At 40.3% G+C, this 20537-nt stretch overlaps 1 protein-coding gene across 2 annotated transcripts; it reads left to right on the top strand.

Annotated features, from left to right (window-relative positions):
• Nucleotides 1–1406: 1406 nt before the first annotated feature.
• On the top strand, nucleotides 1407–20180 carry ric8a (RIC8 guanine nucleotide exchange factor A). Of its 2 annotated transcripts, XM_015338296.2 has the most exons (11): nucleotides 1407–1658; nucleotides 4481–4528; nucleotides 4935–4952; nucleotides 9881–10501; nucleotides 10801–10895; nucleotides 13078–13228; nucleotides 14347–14442; nucleotides 14649–14793; nucleotides 15454–15598; nucleotides 16403–16522; nucleotides 18883–20180. In XM_015338296.2, the coding sequence occupies exons 1-11, from the start codon at nucleotides 1569–1571 to the stop codon at nucleotides 19001–19003; spliced, it is 1650 nt and encodes a 549-aa protein (XP_015193782.1). In that variant the 5' UTR covers nucleotides 1407–1568; the 3' UTR covers nucleotides 19004–20180. The 2 variants fall into 2 exon arrangements, with proteins under 2 accessions (XP_015193782.1, XP_006642644.1); XM_006642581.3 differs by lacking the exon at nucleotides 4935–4952.
• Nucleotides 20181–20537: the final 357 nt, after the last annotated feature.

Genomic DNA, 20537 nt, shown 5'->3' with positions numbered 1-20537 from the left:
GTTCTAACAAGTCAAGCAAGACAGGCTTAACTAACTGCATGGTGACACCCTGGTTAGCATCGTTGTCTTGGACTGCTGGAGCGCTGTGCTCAGTTTTGGACCTGTGAATTAAATACAGATCATTTATGATACATACTTACTGTAGGTGTGTACATCATTTATATGTGGGGAAGGCAGAGAGTGAGTTAGAAATTATGATTAAATGTCTAGAATGTAAATAAAGTGATGTTTGGGCAAAACAGTAAAACACTTTAGTTTTTGTTTTTGTAGAATATTGTGAACATTTTTTTTTTTATCAGCACGTTATAAGAACATCATTACTGCTCTTGAATCATTCCAGAGAATGGTGTCCAGATAAATTCCCATACATCTGTGAGTGTCATATACTGATAGGCAAAATATTTTTAGTCTTGAGCAGGGAATACTACAAGGGGAATGCAAAATCCTTAAAGGCAATCCAATTGACTTCATCAGATTCAACATTGAAACATGAACCAGAGAACATAAATTAAATTTAAATAAGCAGAATCCTACACATTGTATAAACCCACAAGTTTAATGCTACCAGTAAAGGATCACACTTTCCGCATATACTTTCCATTTTCTACACTGTATTGACCAAAAAGAAGGAAAGAAGGACACATAACAACTGAGAAAATATACAGACCTCTGGGTTAGTCCAATTGTTAATTTTGTTAAGGAGAGGAGTAAAATATGACCTGTTAAGTATCATATGTTTAGTACCACGTACTGATTGGAAAATCAGTTTTTTTTAAATAAAAAAAGTATTTTAAAAAGTCTCTACAAGTCCTTTGATTCAACACTTAACTATCATACACATAGAAAATCTTTAGGAATTTTTCCCACCTGAGAATTGATATTGAAATATTTTTGTACAAGTCGTAAGAAGGTTAAGTGACTGGCAACTTTGTCTTTAGTATAGTTTTAGCTTAGTATCGTGATTAGTTTCACTCTTTGTTTTGTTGCAATAGAAGTGTTATTCCTTATTCCAAGGGGGATAATTAAATGAGTCGTGTTGTTGAATTCAAATGTAAAAGCTCATCAAATGTTTGTTAATAAGGCTTGTGAATCGCAGGCTCACTTTTCCAAGCACTTTTCTTTTATATAAGACGATTTGTGGACGGTATGTTCACCAGTTAATTGTAAGAATAACACCAGGGAGAAAGAGAAGAGATACACAAGAAAAAGAGCAAAAAAGAGTGCGGTTTTGCAAACCCTAAATGTACCCTTTTTTTAAAACAATGTGAATATGTCTATCTTAACACCTCGCGTTGTATCAATACATCCCCAGCATATTGTAGCAGTATTACACCTAGAGACTTGCACCTGATCGTGTAGAAACAAAAACGTAAAACTACATTTCCCAGAAATCCTTACGCACGCTTACAATCCTGCGTTAATCTTGTTCCAGGACTTTCGAGTTTCAGGGATAAGAGCTGGTAGAGTAAGGTAACGCAGTGAGACACATCAGAATATTACCCAAAGCAAGGCGTGTATGTGGTTGTCAGTTTGACTTGAACAACAATAACTGCGTCTGTAATACAGCAATGAAAATGGAATTCAATGCCATCATAGAAACGATGCAAACAGGAGACCAAGATGCCGCATTGAAGGCACTGCAGGCTTACAATAAGGAGGTATAATTTAGTATTTTTCATTTTTATACGTATTTGGTTAACATCTTGTATATTTATATATACGATTCGTATCCGTTAACCGTGTTTCCATGTGTGGGCTTCGAAATGCAGGGTATACAGTATCTGTGATTTGTTAGTGTGTTTAGCCGACTACCTTCTATTTTTACAGAAATGCATGTTTTCTGTCATTACCATCCTGACATGATGTGAACATCCTAAGTGTAACATATTTAATAGCTTCGATGTGATCTGGATTAGGGAGCCCTGGTTGTCAGCTTGAATGCATTTAATTTTATTGAATCAAACTGCCATTCACAATGGTACAGTTTGCATTTTTAAATTTTAAATGAAAATAATTAGCCATAACAACAGTGTCGCCCTAAAACGCAGGCGTATATTCTTGGTAGTAACTTTTACATTTATTTCTCAGCATTATTTAACGATGATAATTTTACATAATGGTACATCCACTCGCTGGAATACAGTTTGCCCAGGCTATTTTGTCATTGATACCAATGCTTTTGGATAGTGCAATGCAGGCAGAAATGTAACATTATTTTTTATATCAATAATCACCATCACAGCCTTGAAGAACAAAACGTATATGTAATACTTAAAATTATCTAGATCTTTGTTGGTTTTGAGATACAGGAAGACTGGGGCAATGGTCTTGGGCTGAGAGTGCAAGATACAGCTCTGTGTTAATAGTAGGTGTGTAAAGCACCTTCACCATAGTTGCCATTCTGATAGTGTAGCAAACTATTGATTTATTCTGTGCAGCTGTTATTTCAAGTGTAGTAGTAAATATCTTAATTGAAGTCATTATTATTTTAATATGTAGCTCTGGAACCCAAGCTTCACTCCAAGTTCCTTCTAGCAAGCTGAATAATACATCAGCAGGCAACTTTTTACTATTATTTTTACTTAATGTTTTTTGTGAACTGTTTTTACTTATCAGAGTAGGTACTCCATACAATTGCTTTGATGCAAGTACTGTATATAACGGTCTCTGAAGTTGTGAAATCTGGTGTGGAAATGAAGATACTTTGTGTGTATTTTTTGTTTCTCTACATTTTACATGGTATGACTTACAGATCATTTAATGCAACTAGTTATCACTGTTATAATGAGGGTGTAAGAGCCTCTTATACTTTTAGTGCCTAAATCTGATAAACGTTTTAAAGAATATTAACAGCCTTAGAGTACATCAATACCATCAGATACTTTTAATCAGCAAGGAGCTTGAAATCCATAGTTAAGATTGGGGTTGGGCTTTGTCCTTGTCTTTTTCCATCTCTTGTCAAAGCATTTAAAATGCCCAATGTCGGCATTTGTTTATGAATGTATCTACTGAAAAAGGTTCGACCATTCAACTTTGAAAATGATCAAACACAGCGTGAAAACAGGTCAACTATCAATATGATAAAATCTGATTTTGTTTTTTTCCCCACCTTGTAATCTGTATTTTTGTACATGCAAAAATAGTGCATGCTTATATCTATATTAGCATATGTGATATTCCTTTAAACCCCTGATATCACTAATGGTTCTTTCTTTTCATGTACTTTTCATTTAAATCACACTTAAAGATACTTCTGCAACAGAACATTGAGGTAATTCCTCAATACGCTGCCTTTCTTTGACGTGAATGTCAAGGAACTCCTTTCATCCTGCCCAGGAAGTCTCTGGTCTGTTCTGCGGTGCGTGTTGTGAAAATTGGATTAGATCATTGAGCCATGTGCAGCTCAGCTCATCTGAACTGTCCTGTTATAGACCAGTAAGTCACCTGGTGCCTCACAGAAGTCACGTTGACTACATACCCCTGAACAGTATCTCTGTTGCTCTTCTTCTGGAAGGAACGCTCAGCAGAATGTGATGCTGCTGTACTGTAGCTTTTTGCCCCTAGCACATCTCAAACAGCAACAGACAGAACAAGCTGTTCTTTCAGACTAACACCAGCAGTATCCTAAAGCCATATCCTAATTGGGTTAGAAATGTCATTTCCTGTTGCATGTTGATATACCCTAATTAGCTGTACATAGTGTGGGACTACATACAGTAAAAGAGCAAGCATTTACTTTTGTTGACATTATGTGAAAAGTTGTTAAGTTTACATGAACGGAAGACAAAAACTCATCCCCAGAATACTTCCGGCTTCCACTCAACTTTCCTGTTCTACACGATGGGTGTCATGTAGGTTATCTTCCTTGAAAGGTTAGAATAAGGCCTTCCAGGAGGTAAAACTGAGATACCCCCAGACCAAAAGAAAGAATAACATTTTTAAGCGAGTCTCCACGATACAAAACTGAAAAAAAAGTTTTTGGTTTTAGACAATTTGAAGAAGAACAATGCAAAGATAGAAAGTTGTGGATTGTAACAGGCCATATGTAGAAAGTGATACCCCCATTTAAACATGATCCCAAATGTAGTCATGATCCCTAACTAATCATTATAACAAAGTAAGAGTTGCAAAAATAATGATTATTTTTCTTTCCTGAGACAAAGCATTAATTTGTAAAACATTCTGCATAATTAACAAAAAAACCTTTTTGTCAGTTATGAGTGATTGCTCCTAATAATGCATGAAGGCAAAAAACAAACAAGCTGTTTTTTTTCCCAGCAGGACATATTTCTCCCATTAGTGGTGTTTGTACACAAAGTTGTTAATCAATATCTATCTTTATTCATGGCACCTTTATGTATGTGCCAACAAAAGTGGTTATTTTTTTCTTCTTGGTGTCTCTCATAAATGATGACATTACCTGGATATAAAATGAGTTGCCAAGAATTGATTATATATATTTTTTGTGTCTCTGTTTTAGAAAAGCCAGTGTTTCACATTTGAAGCAGATGAGTGCGAAGAAAGACAGGTATGGTTACTATCTCTTGTTATTCAGTGCAATTATTTAACAGGCTCAGAGAAGTAATAGATTAGCATGCTCTGTCATCACTTTTCAGACTCTTGAAAAGTATGAAGGCAGTGTCTCTGACCTCTGCTTCTTTGTCTTTTTGTCAACTAACCACATTGGTACTGTATAGAGAAATGCTGCTGAACAACAACAAAACCAATCATTTTAATTGTTTACCAGATGAATTAAATAATAAAAATCAAAACACAAGACTTCCAGAAAGCTTTTGTCTTCAATTTAGAGCAAAGCCCCTGATGATTAAAGGAGTTCATTTAGAAAATATCTATCAAATTGTTGTTCTGTATATCAGAAGACATATTTACTAACCTTCAATTTTTCTTCCTTTTCTTGCATGCTTGTTTGTTAGGAAGAGAACCTGGAAGAGGTATAACTGTAGAATAAATAGCAGTTTTAGATAAACTTTTATAGAACCCAGGGCTTATTTTATTTAATATTGTTGGAGAATTGTATAAAGTAGTTATCGAATATGGATCAATATGAACTTATAATGGATATGGACAAATAAGCTGCATCAGGCCACTCTTCACATTTAAAGGCATAGTGAATGATATGGTTGTGGTCATACGAGTAAAGAAACAAGCGAAAGCACCAACTTCCGAACGGGAAGAAAAACATACATGGTCACCTATCATTGTGAGGTGGCAAGTTTAGTTTGTATTGGGTAATAATAAAATAAGGCCTGGGTTTCCACACTCCACTTCAAGATTTCGAAATAGTCAGTTTACTGTCTCTGTACCTTAGCTTTCAAAGTTTTCAAGCAGGTTTGCTCTGTTATGTGTACTCAAACACGGATCGAACAAGCTAATTGAATGTCTGTAAATATTTTCCCCATCTGGCACTGAAAGTTTTTTTTAATATGCGAGAAATTTGCCTGTAACATTTCCTTTTTACAAAGCACCACAGGTTTGTACAACTGGTGGAACTACATTGACACATGCTAAGGAACGCATTAACAACAGCTCCTCTGACGTCCCATGATTCCAGGGGATTATTCCATTTAAATAATTGTTTTGGATGCTATTTATGTCTTTCGACATTCGTACTGGTTTTATTTCAACATTTGTTTTATAAATGTTGGTTTAACTGGTTTTGTTTAACAGTGTCAGTCTTACAAACCAGGCTATGAAATAGGGTAAACTGGACACTTTTACTAAATTGCAGATTTCTAACTCTAAGTAACTTTAAGTAAAAGCATAAGACTGACAAACAAAAATCTGCCAGGAAGTACTCTTTTGTAGTTTGTGACTGGTTTGAAGTTTTGATTTGATCTGGTCTTTAGTATAATAAATATTTCTCTCAGACTGGATCCTTGGTGTTTATACTGTACATGATATACTGTAGATACCCTGTGGTTTGTACTGCACCTTGTCAACAGAGGTCTCCAGACAAGCGTCTCTTCAGCTGGAGGGTTTGTTTTCTTCTAATCGAATTGATCTGCAGGATCTGTTCTCTTGTCCACTGTGTGATGTAACTCTTGGAGCAACTTGAGATTGTGTGATGTGAAACTGTAAGGTTGTTTAGCTGATGCACAAAGAGGCAATGTAGTGTATAGAGCATTTTAAAAAGCATCACACTCAACACTTGAGGTGTTCCAGTCCTGCAATTATACACCATTTTTCCATGTTATTACTACTGTATATTGATCTAAGTTAATCTGCAATATTAGCAGCATTGTAAGGAATTCATTTAGCTGAATACTTCTGGTCTTTAACCAAAACTTGCATTAGCAACTTGTGCTTTGCCACACCCTTCTACCAAGGCCAAAATATTTCAAATGTGGGTTTGTAGTTTTTGTCCTCATTCTTATTCCCTATGTGGCCAGCAGGGGTCAGCTGTTACAGCAGGCTGGAGGATGGGAAAGTGGTGTGGTTCGTTGCCTGACTTATTAGGACACTCGGGCAGATAGCTTACGATGAGGCCACACTGCAGCTAATGAATGTTCTTCCCACCTGACTGTATCATTGGTAGCAGAGTGAAAGTCATTAAGCATTTCCAATTAGCTGATACTCTTAATGAGTCAGGATTTGTTGGTCATAAATGTACCCAATGCATTCTACAGCCAATTCTTCTGTGAAGATAGGGGATCATTCCGCTTAAATTATTTTGTTTTTTGGACGCCTGCTGTGTTAAAACCCCTAATGCTCTATGTGATGTCCCTGCACTGTTTGAAAGTTCTTGCAAATGTTTCTTAAATGGTTACCTATTAGTTGCAACATTTAGTAAGGGACTTTGATGTGACCTAGATAAAAAGCCGCATTTTAATAGCATTAACTGAATAATTTGTTTTGAAATAGGAACAGAAGAAGAAAAAGAAACTTCTTTTTCCAGTGGCGTAAACAGTACAAAGCAAACATGATCATCATTACATTAGAAGTTGTCAAAATATGATAATAATTTAGTTTTTTTTGATCCGAGAAGCTCATCTTTCTGGGTATGAAGGGGTATGAAGCAGAGTTTGAAGTCTGGGTCTCCTTGCCTCTGCATTACTGCAGTCTCAACAGTACGTCTTGCTCACAAAGTTACCATCAGACCACAGAGCCTCCATCTGTGGTCATGTTAATGAAAAGAGCCATTTGGCAACAAGCATTAGTTGTTAGCATTAAATCTTTGTCTGAAACATATTTGCAAGGTCGGTAGCTCCCAAATGTTCTACTGTTTTGACTCTTGGTTCCCCATCGCTGAAAAGGGTGCATGTAAGAGAAACTTTCAACTTTTCCATAGCTTTTCTTGTGGAAGTCTGGTTCAAAACTGGAAAGCAGTCAAGCCTTCAGTACTTCACTCCAATGGAAAATGTACAGTAGCAGACAACGCAGGTTTAGTTTTACTTGTCAGTGCCTCTGCCCCAGTAGTCATAATACTGGTATGCTAAGTGGTGCTCTCTGGGCCTCTGGCACTGTGCCACTGATATCCAGATTGCTTTCCCTGTTGCTGATAAGCTTTTACACTGAAGATGTAAGAGGGTTTACTATGTACAGTATAATGGATCTGTTAAGGTGGTTTGACCTAGAAGGGCACAGGTTTTGGCTGTCTATCTTAGGCCCTTAAAGATATACTGCACTCAGTGGCAGCGGTAGGATTCTAATGTTATACAAATAGAGTGTTTAAGAAATTATACATTTAATGAATGCTTGATCTGGATCTGTAATAATGTTTGTATAACCTTCATTTTAAAGTCTTCCCTGGATGCCAAACTTTATAACTGAGAGGCATTTTGAAGTTAGCATCTTTAGATTTTTAATTAATTGTCATTTATGTTTATATAAATATGTACTATTCATTGAAACTTTAACATTTCGGGTTTTAGGGTTTTAGTAAAAAGTTTAAGATTACTGTAGCTGGTCACCAGCTATACTATAATCTTGTCACCAAGATTGTCACTGGTGTGTTTTTTGTTCCAGCCACACAGTGATTTTTAATTCCTTTTTAATCATGAAGAGCAGAAGAACTGATTATAATCACAGCTCTCCCTGAGGCTAGCAACTCAATGCATCTGCACTCAAATGTGAAAGCTCCTGATGGTGTAACTTCTTCCCTCCACTGCGAACTGTTCATTGCTGTAGCCATTGTTCTGTCAGAATCCAGTGTGTTTCTTTGACCTAAACTGCCATAAAATAATTATTTAAAGAGATAAAGAGTATTTATTGCTATGATTTAATTGTAATAAGTAAAAATGTGTTTTTTACAAGTCAGAAAATAAATAGAAAACTGAGAGAAACACCTACTTGTGCACCCCAAAAATACAAAGGAAGCAGAAGGCAGTGAGTAGTGCTCATCTTTGCTTGAAACAGTAAGTCACTGATGTTGGTGCTGGTTTTCCAGTATGAACAGATGGTGCACAGGAACAAAATGTGGTCCCTCCTGGCTCATCTTTGAACTTGCAGGCAGATTTTGCTTTGATTTTTATACTTTTGCTGCTTACGTTGTTTACGTCTTGTGGTGTAATATTTATCATTTAGCTGTCTCTGTGTTCTGCAGACTGACGATCTTCATATTTTCATCCCTGCACCCTGGAGCTTGTTTGTGATTTCACTGATGGTTGTTTTAGGGGGTTCCTTAGCAGCTCTGTTTATTTCTGGGTCATCAGCTGGTCAGCCCACTCTTGTCTGAATAATTATACCTGTGGTTTCTTTCTTCTTCAGTAGTTTCCAAATTGTTGTTATTGCTATGCAGAATGTTTGCCATGCAGGTGATGTGCTGTGGTTCCGTAATATGGTCAGGTTTTTCATGTCTTTCACTTTCTCCAAAACACCGGTTGAATTGCATTATGTTGATGGGATTGTCCAACAGCAAACGTCTCTGACCGTCAAGAGAGATTTGTCCCCATAGTTTAGTTCCTTCAAAATAAAGAGGTTCATCACTATCAATTGAATTCGACGAGGATGGTAGAACTGAAAGAACTGAACTGATTTTCTAAAACAAAATACTTAGAAAGTCCATAAATAATAGAGTTCGTAGTGAAAATGAGAGTTTAGGCATTACTGTCTCAATACATTTGGGACTGATACAAATATACATATTAGTGAGTTAACATTCAATAGATCCTTTAATCAGCATTATTTCAGGCCCTGAAAAACAATTAGAATTGGTAAATCCAGTTTGAGCTGGCTGGACAAAATCTTAGGATCACTAAGAAACTAACAGGGTAGTGACATGGAAGACTGAATAGCCCCCTCTTGAATGAAACCTTTATTATTATTATTATTATTATTATTATTATTATTATTTATTTTCATCACAGCCAAACCCAGTGACAGTCAAGTCCTTTGTGTCCCCCGCGGAATCCCAGTCGCAGTCGACAAAAGACAAGGCTCAGGTCCTGCCCCTCCACCCTGAGCTATAAGCCGTGACCTTTCCTCGCCGGGCCACGCTGGAGCCCCTCGCTGTTGCCATCTGCACTGGACAGTGCTAGTATCTCCACACTACCGTGTCAATAATAGACATCTCAGTGCCTCTCCCAGGAATTCCATGTCTTTTGCAAGAATGTGGACCAATGTGTTTTAGAATTGTGCTTATTTGACAGTATATTTTACTCTGGCCAAGCATCTGTTGGCTAAACCTTGCTGAATAAGATGTTTTTGTTTTTTTTTACTGCAGAATGATGAATCATAATGATGTCTTTTGTTAGTGTTCAGTGTTTTTTCTCCCTTTACAACTAATCTTATTACTTTTCCGAAAATGCTTTGAGGATTACATAGCTGGTCCAGATCCCGTTCCTGTGACCTCTTTGTGCAGCTCATCGCGCTTATTGGTTTAACGTGGATTTTGTTGGGATTTTTTGGGGGGGTCCTCCAGAGGCTGGGGGAGCTGGTGTTGGGGTTCCTGGAACGGGACCTGCAGCCCTCCTGCCAGCTGGCGTGCCTGGAGACCATTCGGATTCTGTCGCGCGACAAGAACTGCCTGGGGCCCTTCACCACGCGGAAGGCCGTCCAGACGCTGAGCCGGCACGCAGGTATAGAGCACAGCGAGGGCGTGACCCCCGAGATCCCGGACCTGGACGTGATTGTGGAGGCCCTGAAATGTTTGTGCAACATCGTGTTCAACAGCCCCACCGCGCAGGAAGTGGGCGCGGAGCTGCGCCTTATCGTGGGCCTGACCGAGCGCCTCAAGCTCTGCCACGACCGGCAGTGGACCCACGAGGTGCGCTTCTTCGACCTGCGGCTCACCTTCCTGCTCACGGCGCTGCGGGTGGACGTGCGCGGGCAGCTGGCCCACGAGCTGAGAGGCGTCAGCTTGCTGGCCGACGCGCTGGAGAGCACCCTGGGCCTGCGCTGGTTGGACACCTTTGAGGTGGCGCGGGCCGATGGGAGCGATCCCGGTGTCCCCCTCCCGCGCCAGGAGACGGAGCGCGCCATGGAGATCCTGAAGATCTTCTTCAACATCACCTTTGACGCCAACCGCCGCGATGTGGATGAGGTGAGGCCGGACAGAGGGGGTTGCGTATTGCCCATTTCGCACAAGTACCGAGACGATCGCCCGAGCGCTTTCACTTCCTCAGAAACACTTTCTCCATCTCATCGGTTGGAAGACAGACGCCCTTGATTTGAAGAAAGAAAGATCTGATCAGGAAGTAGGAAAGAATTATCGGGGAAATCATGTAGAAAGTTAAGCGAACACGTAAAAGACCGCACATAATCCTTAAGACAAATTTCTAAAGCTGTCTCGTGACACTTTTGTTCACTTTCACACCCTGGGCGTGATCTCTCGATCTGCAGGAAGAAGCGGCGCTGTACAGACGTCTGGGAGCTATCCTGAGGCACTGCTTGATGAGCAAAGCAGATGGTGAGGACAGGACAGAGGAATTCCACAGGTAACAGACTCCCTTTCACAAAGCTACAAGCAAACCTGTTGCTGCTTTTTTCAATTCAAAATAGGCTATATGATGAATACTTGCATTGGATGATTCAGTTAACAGAAGGCTGTTTTAAACTGTTTTAAATGTGTTTCAATCAGCAAAGATTAAACAGAACAGCCATGAACAGAACTAACAGCATTCTAAAATAACCATGGCATTCCCTTTGAGAATGTTCTAATTTACCTGTTCTACTGGCTGTTTTAATTTCTTGCATTCTGGGAAGTTTAACCAGTTTGGGGAAAAAAAAACATGAATGAATGAAATGACAGACAGGACGATGGGCGGTCCTGACAGTTAAGAGAGAGTTTCTGTTTGCTTTGAAATGGCTAGGCTGCCTGGAAGCACTTTTCCATAAACACCATCAGCAGCAGCACCAGGGGAGTTGCAGCTAACAGCACAGCCCCAGCTTCTTTACCAGAGGCTAGTAAGGCGCTTGTCTGCTAAAGAGACTAAACCCTAGCAGCCATCTGTTGGCTTAAAGACCTGCTGTTCTGAAATGAGTGACTTTCACAGAAAGGCAGGTACGGCACATTCGACTAATAACTATCTTGTGCTTGCAAATCATTCTTCACTTAAGTAAATTATTTCTTTGTTGGTTTGATTTTTAATTCACTGATTTAAAAAATCTGTAAATCTGCTGCATGGAAGGCCTATGTAGAAAAAGAAAAAAGGGAAACAAATGGTAAATAATCATCTTCTCCATTTACAAATACAATTTGAAATACAGTTTGAAAAGAATTTGACTGGTTCTGTGCAGGAAACATCTTTTTGTCCTAAAAAATCTAGTGCATTTTTCTGCACTGGAGTACTTAAACTACGCCCATAACTAGTCTTAGTACATTTCTGTGTTTTCATTTTATGTAATTTAATAGCTGACCAAGTTGCATATTAGAATAAGATGTTAGTGTAGGGAATTGAATTTTTGTGACGGTTATAAAAGTAATTAGCAGAAAATTTACATTTCCTTGTCTCTTAGATAAGGAAAGATTGTATTGGGGTATCATGACAGTCTAGTGTCTGGTGTCCCACCCAGGGTGCACCCTGCCTTGCGCCCGTTGCTTGCTGGGATAGGCTCCGGCTGCCCTGCGACCCTGGACTGACCCGTGAAGCAGTTCGAAAATGGATGAGTGAGCAGGGTTATGTGGCAAAGCAGCACCCTTTCTCCTGAAGAACGTTGTGACCCTTACATATTGTAGCTCAGCAGAGTTTCTTGTCAGTTTCTTTGGGAATTCAGCTTATTTTGTGGCATCATTTAATTCTCAACACACAGCGGGAGCTTTATTAAAGAAGCACATTTACCTCGTGAGGATACCCTGTGCCAAGTGACTTTATTCGGGGAATTAAAATCAATGAATGTTTTTATTGCTGCATATGATGCCATACTAAGGATAATTTCATCATGTAATTCTACATGAGACGTTGTGGGTCATATAATAGTGTGTGTTTGTCAGAGAGTGAGAGTTAAGTCTAATGAAATTGTAGAATTGTGCCCCTACACTGTACATCTCTCTTTTCCTGACTTCCAGTCCAATTGCTCATCCAGGCCGTGTAACTAAAGAAGAGGCAGATGGTAAAGTTCTTATTAAATCATTAGATAATGTTACCATATAGTACCACAAGCATAGATCAAAACGAAGATAAGGAGGGGGGTCACAACAAAATTAAAACAGAAAGACGAAAAGGCAAAATAGGCACAGTGCCCTATCATCAAAAATATCACTTACAGCATAAAACATTTTTGAGGATTTTGGCAGAGAAGTAAAAGGCTGTGAATTAGTAATTAATAGAACAATATTCCACATTAGTGAAAGTTTGCAAAATTTTGACTTGGTGCGAAGAATGCCATTGACTTTTTTCCAGATGTCCAGTGAATTTTGCTTTAATTTGCTCTAATTTATCCCACATCAAAAGAGACAGACAAGAGAGTCCTGCCTCTTAAGGGCTAGAAAACGACTCTAGACTACATTTCTGATTAGACAACAATCTGAAGCACATCTAGGCTTAAAGAAATCCAGTTCAGATGTACAGAAACCCACCTTGGCTCAGCTATGATCGAACACGATGCTTGTTTATGAAGACCGAATTTCACGGTCTAGGATTTCACTTCCAGCATCTGAGTGCAGGGTCTGTGTCTCAGTCACACAGTGAATCTGCTGGGGAACCTGCCCCTGATGTGCCTGGACGTGCTGCTTATGCCCAAGGTCCAGCAGGGCTCCATTGAGTACATGGGGGTTAATATGGACGCCGTCAACATGCTGCTGGACTTCATGGAGAAGAGGCTGGATCGGGTGAGTCCTCCGTTCTGGGGTTAGAGATTATTCCCCTACAGGGACCCAGAACCCTGAATTGCAAGAAGAGATTAGAAAATGGATGGATGTATAATTAGCTGTTCATGGTTTTTGCTGTTCTCTGCAATGCGTATTCTTACGTGGGATTCTGTTATTATCTTACCGTCTCCTTGCATCTCTCAGTGAAACTCGAACAACATACAGTAAGCCGAATGGCCTCATCATGCTTATCTTTTTTTTAAAATGAAATATAAATGTTGCTTCTCAAACTTGGAGTTTCATAAAAGGGTCTAAATACAATTTAAATTTAAATTCACAGTTTGTCTCTGTAGTTTTTTCAGTCTTTTAAGCTTATGAGGAAAGCTGAAGGAGGTAAATATGACATATGATGGTGTTCAAACCTAAGGAGGCTGTGCTTGAAAACCTAGGTTGCCTTCCAGCTTACTGAATCCCTCTGAATTTAGGAAAAGGCACCAGTGAGATTTTTTTGCCTTGGAGAGTATCGTGTTTTTCGCACGAGAGCGTCTGCAAGGAGCTGCGCTGATTATTTGCTTGATTGCTTGCGAGTGTTTTTAAGGCAGGTATTACAACAGAGACGCATTGCAGATGGGCCCTGGGTATTCAGGAAAACAAACAGGAGCTGGAATTCTCATTAAAAGCAATTTCAGTATTAGCTGGGTTAGTGAATAATTGTCTATTGTACACGTTTCTGGTTCTAATACTTTTTTTTACGGAACACAGATTTTCGTTTTTAATGCATCTCGGTATATATGGTCCATTTGAATTAGAATATGAAGCCCTTGTCATGGGGCCTTACTCAAACTGACTGGAGATTCTCATTTTAAAATCTGCTTTAAAACTTGTAAACATTTTTAATATACTATATATATATATCTTAAAGATGACATGGTATAGAGTTTTTAAACTAACAAACTTGTGAAACATTTGGCTTCAAGAATTCTGTACTCAGCAGCAACTCTGTCTGTAGTGGTGTCACCTATCTTCTTATGGACAACACTGGCTCAGACCACTGCCAGGTACACAACTGTGCATAACTGTTTCTCCTTTTCTCTGTTACTTTTTCTAAATCGAATGCTTTTCTTTTTGTTAAATGCCAGGGGCACAAGCTAAAAGAGACCCTCACCCCCTCCCTGAATCTCCTGACAGAGAGTGCTCGCGTTCACAGAGAGACCAGGAAATTCCTGAGGATGAAGGTGAGGCCTGCTTTCCTGCTACGCCGCCTTGTACTTTGTTAACCAGTGGAGGCACTGTTACCTTGCAGTGTTTCTGGGGGCAGCAGCCACAAATGACTCCCTGTTCAGTGTGGTTAACTTTCATAGCTGTAGGTCTCTCACACTGCCTCCTTCAGCTCAAAGCCATCGTGTTTGGCCTTCTGTTTTTTGGCTGTGCGTCCTGGTAGGTTCTCCCTCCACTGCGCGATGTGAAGAACCGCCCAGAGGTGGGCAGCGCCCTGCGGAACAAGCTGGTGCGTCTGATGACACACATAGACACTGACGTCAAGCACTGCGCTGCGGAGTTACTCTTCGTGCTCTGCAAGGAGAGTGGTGAGTGGAGCTCCACAGCTGGAGCACAGACTGTTATTTATTTGGAAACGTAAAGAAATTCAGTTATTGTACAGTGCTCTGCAAGAATGACCTTATGACCGGGCTGGAGTCAGCCTTGATGCCAGGTGTGCATTTAAAAATATATATTTAATGTTTCCTGAACACTTTCTTGGTTTGGTTTAGATCATTAGTATTTACCTTGTTACGTACAGTAGTTTAACCTTTTTCATCGTTTTTTTAAATGGGAACCCTTTTGTCTTTTTGTATAATCCCTTCTTAAATTGTACTCTTATCAGTGAACTGAGTGAATACAGCTCTCGGTTAACATCCATATGCATTTTTAATCATTGAGAAAGATATTTGATCTAGGCTCATTTTGATGTATGTGCATTATAAGCCATCCTACTGTTCTGCTTCAAGTGTGTGTTTGTGAACAGTCACAGGTCCGATTTGTTCGGAAACACTGTCTGGTTGGGTTTAACGACCACAGGCTTGGAGAGCACACTCAGTAAGTGCTTGTTTGCGCTGGGACACTTGATATTGACTTTAAAACAGTGTGGTCCCAGTGAGTATCCGCTCTTGCATGGTCAAACTGTGGTTGGCTGTTTGTGGAGAACTGGCCCGGCTGCTCCTCAGGGCCTCCCTGTGTCCTGCGCTCAGTCTCCAGGTTCGTCAAGTACACCGGCTATGGCAACGCCGCCGGCCTGCTGGCCGCCCGGGGCCTGATGGGGGGCGGAAGGAGCCAAGGCAGGTACTCGGAGGACGAAGACACGGACACGGAGGAGTACAAGGAAGCAAAACCCAAGTAAGCGGCACCTTTTACCCATTACGAGTGGGGAAAAGGTCGAGCGAAAAGCCAGACCAGAGCCACGACAGCTGTTCTGGCGTGAACATATCCTGGTTTCTACTGCGTTAAGAGGAATAGAGAGCACATATTCTGCCCCCCGAGCCTGGATGGACCACTAGTCCATCACAGGGATGACCACCGCAATGATGCTCCCCACAGACTTGGAGCAACTGGGGTACAGCACCTCGCTCAAGACAGCAGTGTCTGCATGAGGGACTCGACCCCCACAACCTGGCAGATGATAGCTTGAAATACAGACCACAAAAAATACATACTTTGTATGGTCTGTATTGCATCTAATGCAGTGAAGTATTACTGTTTAACAATTTTCACCATTAATATATGATCATCATTTGTGGTTTCACATCAAACATGTGCCTTGTGATGGTGACCGAGAAAGCTGCTTTCAGTATAAATTCCGTATCTGATTGTGTGATTGATGATGTACAGTCAGGTTTAAAACGGAACCTTAGTCCAGTGCTGAAAAAAGCTGCTTTCGAGAAAGAAGCAGTTCATTTCTGTGAGATTGGACCCTCACCATTGACTGAATTCAGGATGATGTGTTGTAATAGCAAATGGCATTCTTTTAATCAGATCGAGCAAGCGTTGTGCTAGCTTTTTCCAGCACACTTTGTCTTCTTCGCCTTTAACTCAGAACTTAGTAAGCACATCACTAGAATATTTCATGGCGCATTATGTATTAACTTCAAAGTCTATAAATCGCCTTTAGGTAAATTATTATTTTTTGTTGTTCCTTTTCAGCATTAATCCAGTGACAGGCCGTGTAGAGGAGAAACTACCCAACCCCATGGAGGGAATGACAGATGAACAAAAAGAATATGAAGCAATGAAGTTAGTCAATATGTTCGACAAACTCTCGAGGTAGGAAATTGCACTACTGACAGACAGTAGAACAGATGTCTTTTGAATCATTTTCAAAATTAGCAAATGTTGTGGACAGTATAGAATTTATGCTTTTCAATTTCACAGCTGTCAAGCAGAAGAATCTTTCAATCTTTTTGAATTCTGTGGCCCATGGTGCCTTCCTCGTGCCCTTGTGTGTGATGACTCTCAATTACATTGAGAGGATTTACATAGAGAAACTGAAAACAGATGAGCATAATTTTAGAAATGTCAGGGGGTTTCATACCACATTTGTCAAGGTCTCCAATGTTGGCGTATTTTCAAATCCACGTTGAGAAAACGTAAGGCACCGTATGAATATCAACTACAGCACATTGCATCTGACATAAATTGTCATCTTTTTTGCTGAAGGAAAATACAGAAAGCAAGAGAAAATATGCATTGCAGGTACCTACAGTAAGTTATACATGAACTGTACAGCTTTTAAGTTCCATACCTGTAATCAGCAATTGATGTTCACTCATTGTTGCAACACTGCAATGGGTGGAAACAACAGAAGATTACACTGCCATGCTGTCTAACACGAAGCGTACAACATGCCACTGGTGCTGCTGACAGTTTTTGCGGTCTAATTTCTCTCCAAGCTCAAACATGCTCACTATTGTTTTTGTTCATACTAACCCTGGCCTTTGTCTGAACACCCTGCTCTTCAACATGCTCTCTTTCACTTTCACATTGTCACGTGAAAATAAACATCCAGGAGCACGTTGTTGACTTCTGATGGAAAACAAACAGTGTTTGAAGTTGCTAATGAAGCTCTGTGTGAGACAGGATGGGCTGCAGGGTATTATCCTGATCTCAGGTGTTTGCCTCTTAATCTGATATGCACTGGGTAACATTGCCAGTCAGACATAGTTACCAATAAATACCCCTCCCTGTGGATTTCTGCATATTTCAAAACTTTCAGCATCCTCTAGGATACCATGGAAGTATGTCATTCATAATGCAAATAAATTATAATGTGTCACCTCTGGAGTACAAGTCTTTGATTAGCCTGACAGCTCATGTAATGTGGAGTCTGTCACATCCCAGGCTGTCATACACACTGATATGTCGTCTCCTCTTAGATTTAAATGTCATACGCACACCATGCCTTTGCTAATAAACAAGTGCCTGCATGCAATAAGACTGTAGATGTATAGGACCCTCTCTGCAGGCAGTGATGTTGTTACACTGTACCCATTAAGAAGCTCTAGACAATCAATATACCAACTCTATTTTTATTCATTCAGTGCATCTGCTTATCATCAGGTCTGGATAATGTCACTCCGACTGCTCCCTAAGCTTTCTGCACTGACGGCTTATGCAACTAACACGCTAACTTCCTATATATGGGGTAGCAGCTCATGGGAAAACGACGCCGAATATCCCAGTTTAGACTCAAATCCAGGCAGCAGAGCACATATTGATTTTCCATTCACCGAGATGTTTCCTAACGTTGTCAAATATGATTTATTATTTTGACTTAGATGAAGATCAGGTCCCATTTTAGGGGCCATTCATGCCGAAATCCCGATAGTTCTCACAGCTGTAAATCCTGCCAGCTGCACTGTCCTAGGCAGACAGGGTTGTGTCAACCCGACATTTGGCACCGATGTTTTCAAGTGATCCTCTTATGCAAAAGGCTCACAGCGTGAGGGACAACTGGAGTGAGGGGCAGCTGTCACTCCAGCATGACTGACAGCATGTTAAGAAGGCAGGGTGGGAGGCACTGCTGCTGTCCTTTAAGCACTCTGCAGGGTACAGCTCACCCGCTGCTCGGGGCTGATATATCATTAATGGCCACTATGCAGTTCAATAGCAACCTGCGTTCAGCTGAGAAAAAAAGCCCCCTGAAGCCGATACTGTAGATGAACATACCGAGCAGGTTAGAAACCGTTTTTTTTTAAATAGGTAAATCCTCCTTTATATGGGCAACATAAACAATTGGTGTAGTCATCCATCCATTTTCTAACTGCTTTATCCAATATGGGGTCACAAGGGAGCCAGAGTCTCTCCGGGCCAGCAGTGGGTGCAAGGTTATCGTCCCGGTCCATCACAAGGCAGGCAGATGCACACTCACATTAAGGCCAGTTTTCCCAAAAGCCAGTTAACCTGCCGGTATGTCTTTGGACTGCGGGAGGAAACCGCAGAACTTGGAGGAAACTCATGTGAACACCTGTGAACATACAAACTCCACACACACATAGCACCCCAGGAACAGAACCCAGGGCCCCAGCGCTAACCTCTGTGCCATCGTGGGCTTGTCAATTAAATTTAAAACCTACAGATTTCATGTTGATTTGCTTTGGGTTAAAAGCTGCTATCTCTCCTTTCAGGGAGCAGGTGATACAGCCTATGAGAGTGGGACCGGATGGCAAGCTGGTGACGTTAGAAGAAGACATGCACAGAGTGGCTGAGCAGAGGCTGTCGTCTGACTCGGACAGCGATGACAACTAACTGGAACCACACTTGATCAGAGTTTGCTCCATACGATACTGGTGCTGTGTAACACGAGCCTGAAGGGAAAAAGACTTCCTGATTCCAGTTCATTGATTTTACCTTTGTTTTCTGGTGTCATGTCTGCTGTACATTGCAGAACCCATTCCGGCAAGAGGATAAACACAAGGTGTTCATTAAATACAGCTCACATCGAATGTTTCCTTAAAAGTGTAAGGAATGGCATGGAGTTTCCAGAAAAAAATTCTGAGAAGTGCTGAAATGCTCGAGTGGTACTTTGCATTTCTGTAACAAGAACTGTGCTCTTTCCTCTACGCTTTATAACTCTAAAAACTCCTGTTTTGGTTATGTCAAACTTTTGAATCTTTGGCTAGTCATTGACTTGTTGCAAAATACAGCTTTGTTAAGACCATGAACTAGCAAATGTTTCTCAAACCTTTCTCAGTTGTGCCTAGTAAGTTGTGTTTTAGGTGCTTAATTCTTTCCTTAAGATTAGGCTGTTCCTGATATGGCTGAAAGAGTAATGTAAAATCAAAAATGTTTTTTCTGCATGTCCGTTAACTATTTTGTAGCGATCACTCCCTCTCGCCAATTTTGAAGAAAAAAGAAACAAAACTGTAGTTTTAGAATCTCTTTTCACAATTCTACCTTGTGCTCTGGCTTCACTCTATTATGTTGTACTGTGTCTAACATTTATGTTTAAGATGTTTAAAGTAAAGAGCAAAAAAAACAACAACAAAGTATGCTTTTTTCCCCATCTCTGAAACAAAGGAACCTTCCTCAGCAGGCTCTGTTCACCTGTAGCACTAAAACCTTTTCACCAAAGTTTTGTAATCTTTTGCAGTTCCGATGCTTAAATGGTCTTGATGTTTTCTTGCCCTTTTCTGTTCACTATAAGGACTTGGCACAATCTGTGACACTCTCTCTCTTCAGTGGGTCTTGCAGGCACGCTGAAGCTGCAATATTGTCATCTCCAAGATACCTGCACGCAGTTGGTACAACCGGAGGTGCCGAATCCTGTCTACATTGTGACGAGCCATGACTCTTCTCCTGATGTACCCAAATTACTATGGGAATTGGTGGCTTCATTTAGAGCAAAAATAGACATCTTCATTAATTTATTAATTTGAAACAAAGTCCAATGTGAAATATTGAAATAAATGTTTTTGAAACCCTCTTCTTAGAGTTGTCCTTTCTGGTCATAATAATCCATTCAGCAAGGTCGAGTATGGCACAGTGAAAGTATATTAAATCCAAATCAAGACTATTGTAAAACCATAGTAAAAGTGCAGACGTTCTACAGTAAATTAACCACAGTAAACTTGAATAAAGACATCTTGACAGGTCTGCCAGCAATTCTGCGACACTCATTCAACATGAATTCACTGTCCTGGTACCATGGCAACATCCAGGATATCAGTCAGCTAATCACTAGTATGAGTTGCTTCCCATGCAGGGGTTATAAATCCAATCTGTACAGATCACCAATAAGTACTTCAGAGCCCAGAACAAGTGAGCAGTGGGTTCATTTAAA

Source organism: Lepisosteus oculatus, chromosome 21 (genome assembly GCF_040954835.1).
Source record: "Lepisosteus oculatus isolate fLepOcu1 chromosome 21, fLepOcu1.hap2, whole genome shotgun sequence".
Taxonomy (NCBI): Eukaryota; Metazoa; Chordata; class Actinopteri; order Semionotiformes; family Lepisosteidae; genus Lepisosteus; species Lepisosteus oculatus.
The sequence above is the reverse complement of the archived record's forward strand: the minus strand, read 5'-3'. Positions and strand labels throughout refer to the sequence as shown.

Coding starts and splice junctions, on each gene's coding strand:
- ric8a (XM_015338296.2), top strand. CDS start 1,569: ATGAAAATGGAATTCAATGCCATCATAGAAACGATGCAAACAGGAGAC. Junction 10,896..13,077: donor AGGACAGAGGAATTCCACAG/GTAACAGACTCC, acceptor TCTGTGTCTCAG/TCACACAGTGAATCTGCTGG. Junction 14,443..14,648: donor GGAAATTCCTGAGGATGAAG/GTGAGGCCTGCT, acceptor GCGTCCTGGTAG/GTTCTCCCTCCACTGCGCGA.